Genomic DNA, 6383 nt, shown 5'->3' with positions numbered 1-6383 from the left:
ACATACAAGCTTGTTTCATTTTCAAAACCTTTTTAAGTTTCTTTGTTATTTGCACCAACATTCAATCAGAATTAAAAAAAAAGACCATTTTTTGTCTTGCAAAACCAAAAATACATACTAATTCTTTTAGGGTAGTGCTATCCATACACTTATTTTTACTTCTCACATCCCTTTCAAATTCTGGCAGTCGAATCGAATGAATTGGAAAGATCAATGGCAAAAAACTACCAAGGGTGTGTGGGAGGTAAAAGTGGGTATGTGCATAGCAATATCCTTCTTTAATTTTTCCTAAAGGTATATAAATGCCAAGTCTGAGGGGTTCTGTCCTGTTTATACATAAATCATGGATATGGAGCGATTTGGGGATTCAGAAACTTACAACCATATCCCCTTCCTCGCCCATTGCAACGGCACAACATATAGCTACTCGTCTAATGTCATGAAGGAAAAGCCTATGACCATTTGCAAGAGGTGGATAGTAATCATTCTTCCCATGTTTCAAGTAATCCTGCATTGTCCATCCTACACCAGCCAACATACCATCTAAGACCTCCACTAATACAAATGATAAGTGTAAGCATTAGGACACCAAGCACTTGATTGTACAAGAGAATACTAAACATTATACCACAGCAGTTCTGGAAACACACCGGTCACGCCTAAATTTAGAGTCACCCAAACATTATACAAATTACCCCATCTATGAATTTTTTTAAGTCGAGAATTTTTTTCAACATCAATAGTCCACAATCACTCCAAAGGCTCGTTCCTTATCTATTAATTCACAGCTCCCTGGAACTGCATCGACCTCTTCAATTCCTCTAACGATATCCTCCAATGGTGCTCCAACTACAATCCCAACAGCCACAGCAGCCAGTTTATTATATATATTATGTCTTTTGATAGATTTTTAGGTACTTGCGCAAAGAGGTTAAAATCACACAAAATTCTTGCAAGAGTACAAGGTTTTCGTAGTATAGCAGCTCAAGTAAGGTTGTTTTCCGCAGGGATTATTTAAAACAATTTATGAAAAACCCTAATCCTAGTTAATTATTTGAAAGTAAAGATTAGAAAATGTTGATTTTGAATTTAAAAGTAATAAAAACGAATTTTACACTATGTTTGGATGAAGAAATTTAAGATTACTAAAGAATTTTAAAATGACGGAAATTAAATTGACGGGATTTTATTTTTTAGAATTTGTGAATTTTCTTGTTTGGTTAACCTAAAAGAACAATGGAATTGAATACGGAATTTGTTATTTTTAAGCTCTCAATCATAGAAATTGGGAAATGACACCTATTTACATGGAATTTAAACTTGGGAATTGGAGGTCCCAAATTCCAAGTTTTTTTCCACACGGAAATTCTAAATTCCTATGTTTATGAGTCCAAACAAGGGAATTGATGCATGTCAATTTACAAACTCTGATTTTCATTCAAATTCCAAGATCATTTCCCTCATCCAAACACAGTGTTAATAAAAGTAATTAAGGGAAAGCAACTAATAACCAATTAAAAAGGAAACAAATCAAAGAGAAAAGATTTTGAGTAACAAATTTGGAAAAGCACTAGGGTTTCGCCGTCACTCTAACAATCCTACGTAGTTCTTTTAATTCCTTATGAATTACACATGCATATTTTGAAGGTTGGGTTTTTCTAAAGTATGCCCTACTTGGAACCCCCAACATAGAACATATATCTAACATACAACCCATCCGTGGCGTCCAAATCAAATGTGAACATGCAAGACTCACTAAGTTTTGTGAAAACCTTTAAAAACCATATAACTCTTAAGACGTGTCGTCCATCCTAAGTAATTACACATGTTAACCACAAGAAGCCTTAGTCAATTTTAGGGACAGCCGTTCTCCAAAATTGCATCAAATTACTTTTCTAAATATCTTAATGGTCGCAAATCACTAAGATAAATAGATACTTTAAAGCACATTGATTTGCATGCATAAATTCATAAGAAAATTAAAAAGAAACTACATATTCTTGCTAAGGATTATGACCTCACCCTAGCAAAGAGAATTAGTTACGCATATTCATAATTAAAATCAAAAGAATTGTATTGAAATAGAAAAAGAATGAAAACACTTTGTAGCCTAAAGTCTGAAAATCTTTGAGCTCTAGCCAAAATCTTCTCCCAATCTTGCGTACGTCTTAGAGAAACCCTAGGTCTGCCAAAAGGCTTATTTATACTACTCTAAATAAAATCCTCCTAGTAAAAGCTCTTAGAATAAGACTAGGAAACTAAATAAATTGAAATAAAATAGAAAACATAATCATAAATTGACCTGGTAAATTCACCTTGAAATCTGCATAGCCATGTTTTGGACACATATCAGCTCCAAAACTAGCCCAAAATAGCTGGACTTAAAGCTTGGATTATTCTGAACTCTTCTCTAGAAGGCCACAAGCCCATTTGAGGTCATCTTGGGCTCCAAAAACGCAATTCAAGACCAGAAACGTCACTTTCCAATAATGCACACAACTCCGTCATTTAATCACCAGAAAATAACCACTTGGTAGAAAAATCCCAAATTTTGATACAAGCACACCAAGACACATAGGAACATCCTCCAATTTGAATCATTCCAAAATTCGTTCATTTGGTCATGTTTTGATCCAGAGGAAGTCGAATGTCCTACATTGAAAATATAAAGCAAAGTATCAAAATTCTACCAAACTAATTACCAAATTATACTAAGAATATGGTGAAATATATAATATAATATTGACTCATCATCTTCCAAGCAACGCTAATGATATCTCTAATATACCACTTGGAGTATTGACCAAAACCTGAGTCTCAAACAAGGAAAGTTCAAACTTTAAGGAGTGAACGTCTGCATTCTTATTCTCCATGGCAAGGGTCACAACTGGAACATCTGGGTTACCTTGTGCAATGAAGAAGGTTGCATTTGGGTCCTCAATCTTCACAACTTTCCTATGCTGTCCCGGATCCACCATCCTTGAAAATAACTTAGCCTTTGCATCCCTATAATCCTCCTTTGTCTATGGTCACTAGTTAAGTTTGTGAAAACAGCTATGTCAAAATCAACTTCATCACATCTGGATAAAGCTAGACCATGAGAAGAAGCCTGCATGACAACGGCTTCAGCCGCATTATGGAGCATCTTAGCCATTAAGTTTTGAACCAAAATAGCATCCGGGGTTGTGTTAGCTGACTCCAACTTATTATCCCCATGCACATAATAAGCAACCGTATTCAACATACCTGTCCTCAATCCCATCGCTTCATACATCCTTTTTTATCAAATATGCAGTTGTGGTCTTCCCATTTGTTCCCGTTATCCCAATCACCACCATATTCTTTGACAGGTAAGCCAATACCGGTAAATTTGCATTGGTATATTCCACAATGACCAATGCCTTACAACCCAAATTTTCCTCCATGTATATCTCTTTACTAGCTACAACAACAACCACACGTCTCTTAATAGCCTCACTAAAAGACAAATGTCCATCCGTCTTGCTCCCAACATAGTACACGAACAAATCACCGGCATTAACCACCCGTGAACCGTGTTGAATTCCCGTAATCTCAACCTCTAAATCACTATAAACCGACTTTACTCTCATCCAAAAGCTCAGCCAAGCTCATTCTAAACTTAGGTTCCATAATCCTAGCCCTAGTTTTACCATAATTATCAAAGTCCAAATCAAACTCAGAATTCAAACGCAAAATCCCATCTTTACCTGAAATCACGAACCTTGGGATTGAATTTCTCCGGCCGGTCGTCCTTTTTGTGCTTGCTGACGACCTTAATCCCTTGAAGCTCTTCAATCTCCTCCAAATCCACCACCTCCTCAGGGTCCAGCTTATCCACCGCCATAATCTCCTTCTTAGGGTTTGGTTTCAGAAGCCCTTGCTTCACAAACTCCTTGCGTTTCAAGGCAACCACTTGGTCAATGTCGCCGAACAAATCGTCACCGGAGTTGTTATGAATTACGAAATTAGAATTCTCCGGCACGTCCTCCACATCAGCAATGGCATTGAGGAAGGTGTCCTGCTGCTTCAAATACTCTTCCTCCTCGAGCTTGTGGTGGCGCGAAAACTGCCACTGGATTTGTTGGAACTTGGACACTCTGTAACCCGAGTCTTTCGGGGCTTCGAGCAGGGTCGTCGTCCGTCGGATCCGGGTAGTACTTGTCATCCAACCTGATTGCGTAGTGGGTTTAATGGGCTGGGATGAAAGAGAGGGAATTGAATTTGAGGGTTTGAATGAGGTGAAGTTGGGTTTTAGACATAGAAAGTGGGGCTGAGGAGAGAGGAAATGGGGGATTTAGAGGAAAGTGAATACCATGAGAGGGAGTGAGGTCGCATGGATTCATGAGAAATGGAGGTTTTGGCGATGAAGGGGATATGGGTTTTAGTGCTAACGTGGCGAGTGGCGGGTTTTTGTGGTTTTTGTTTTGGGCTGGCAAAGTGTTTTTGAACATTTTGGGCTAAAACTTTTGTTATTTCTGAAATCCCCCAAATGAGTTGCAGTATATTGTTCGTTTCGTGTTTTCTAAGATGCAGACTAAACTTTGAAGATTGTGCGTGCCGAACAAATATGGGCCGTTTGGAAATCGGGTCATAAATGACCCGTCACTTAATTAAAATGATAGTTGCATGAATTCAAAATTTATTGGGTTTTAAACTGTCCCCCTGACAACAACACTTACCATTTTTAGTAAGTCTCGTCCTCCTCCAAAAACACTTCATCTTTCCCGTTCGAAAATTTGTTTCCTATTCCAAACCCAGTTATAGTTGGTCTGTGCTTGTGTTCTCCGACCTTACAGAAATTTTAGACAGCAAAAAATCAGGGGAGTTTGGTTGAAGGTTGTGCAATTGATTCCATATAAAGGATGTGTTTTTTCGCTTTATTCGAGCTGAGTTCAAAGTGCTTCTGCAATAACCGATGTCATATTTGATTCCCCTAGTGAATTTCAAATTTGGTGATTTTTGAAAATGGAACTGTAGAATTTAATTTATTATTTCTTTTAATTAGTATAAAATAAGTTAGATGCAAGGTTAATTATGCATGTTTTTATGTAATTAGCTAGAATTTGTGGATATATGTGAATTGTTTTTAGAAATCTAGGTGCGTTGTGAAGTTATGAAGCTATGTTGACAGGTTGTGTAGAGGCTGGGTCGTTATCTGTTGTTTTGGTGAAGTTGTAGTTTTGAGTAGGGATTGATTTTTGTATCTAAATAATTGTTAATTTTATGGTGGTAGAGATTAATTTTTATATCTGAATTATTGTTAATTTTATGGTGGGACTTGAAATTGCTTAAGTAATGATGCTCCGTTCACAATAGATGTATAACTATTAAGCTTTGGTGATAGGTTATTGTAAGGTTGTATGTTGTTAATTGTAGATGCGTGTGTATTGTTATGTGTACAAGATATGGCAATCCAAACTGTTCAACTAGCAACCAAAGAAGAAGAAGCGAATAGGGGCACGATAAACAACTTATCCTAAGTCATCCATGTGTTAGGATTAATTAGGGAGAAGTTTAATGAGGCACCGCTTAGTGCCTTTAGGGCATGTTGCTTTGGCCACCTTTAGGGTGTGGATGAATTGGCCTTCAGTGGGCAATTAGTCCATGAGTTGTTGCCCCATAAAGTGGTAAATCAAGGGATTTAGATGTGATTCAGCAAGAGGTGAGCCAAATGGATGGGTATCAAGTAGTTGATGTTCAACAGAACAAGGCAGAAGTTGCCAAATTACGGAAACGTACAAGGAAGAGATCGACCAGGGGTATAATCTAGGCTACCTTGCTGGTTACACTGGCTAGGGTCACCACGATGAGTGGCACTTTGCTTACTTGTTGGCAGAGATCTGGGAAAATTGATATGCATGTACCTTTCTCTCTTATCGTTAAGGCTACGATGCTCGATATGTTCGGAGATAACAAGTCTTCTTCTGGTTATGAGGAGCTGACGAAGGAAGCAAGGTTAAATACTTCAGATATTGCCTTTATCTTCAACTACTTCTGAGAAGATTATGGGCACGTTGGCTAGGGATGTTTCTGAATTTCCAGAGCCTTTGGAATTTTCTTGGTTTTTTTTGTTTTTTTTATCCTTATCTTTATTTGTTCAGCTAGGGTGGAAGCTTCTTTCAGTCCTGAGGCATCGGCAAAGGAAACAAGGCCAGTTACCTCGAATATTGCCCCTGTTGACCTTTCTCTAGCTATTTATGAGAAGATTATGGGCATGTTGGCTACAAATGTTCATGGATTTCAGAGTCCTTGTAATTTCCTTGCTTTTTATTCTTATCTTTATTTGTTTGGCTATGGTGGAAGCTTGTCCCTCCATTAATTCACATATTTTTTTATAGTAGAACCGTCTGCGACGGATGAAT

General features: G+C 37.6%; 1 protein-coding gene across 7 annotated transcripts; it reads right to left on the bottom strand.

Annotated features, from left to right (window-relative positions):
- Positions 1-274: 274 nt before the first annotated feature.
- Positions 275-4924, bottom strand: LOC114821120 (UDP-N-acetylmuramoyl-L-alanyl-D-glutamate--2,6-diaminopimelate ligase MurE homolog, chloroplastic-like). Of its 7 annotated transcripts, none has more exons than XR_011575693.1 (3): positions 3729-4924; positions 2316-2652; positions 275-849 (listed from the first exon to the last, which is right to left on the bottom strand). XR_011575693.1 is itself a non-coding variant. In XM_029093014.2 (2 exons), the coding sequence occupies exons 1-2, from the start codon at positions 4184-4186 to the stop codon at positions 2622-2624; spliced, it is 489 nt and encodes a 162-aa protein (XP_028948847.2). In that variant the 5' UTR covers positions 4187-4924; the 3' UTR covers positions 2054-2621. The 7 variants fall into 7 exon arrangements, 1 of the variants encoding a protein (XP_028948847.2); XR_011575694.1 differs by having other exon boundaries at positions 275-522; XR_011575695.1 differs by lacking the exon at positions 275-849 and having other exon boundaries at positions 2054-2652; positions 2811-4924.
- Positions 4925-6383: the final 1459 nt, after the last annotated feature.

This window comes from Malus domestica, chromosome 14, assembly GCF_042453785.1.
Source record: "Malus domestica chromosome 14, GDT2T_hap1".
NCBI lineage: Eukaryota > Viridiplantae > Streptophyta > Magnoliopsida > Rosales > Rosaceae > Malus > Malus domestica.
This window is presented reverse-complemented; position numbering and strand designations above follow the sequence as displayed.

Excerpts from the sequence above, each read along its gene's own strand:
- LOC114821120 (XM_029093014.2), bottom strand. The coding sequence starts at position 4,186 with ATGACAAGTACTACCCGGATCCGACGGACGACGACCCTGCTCGAAGCC. Across the intron at positions 2,653-3,728 it reads CCCAAGGTTCGTGATTTCAG|GACATTCGACTTCCTCTGGA; the intron begins GTAAAGATGGGA and ends TTTTCAATGTAG.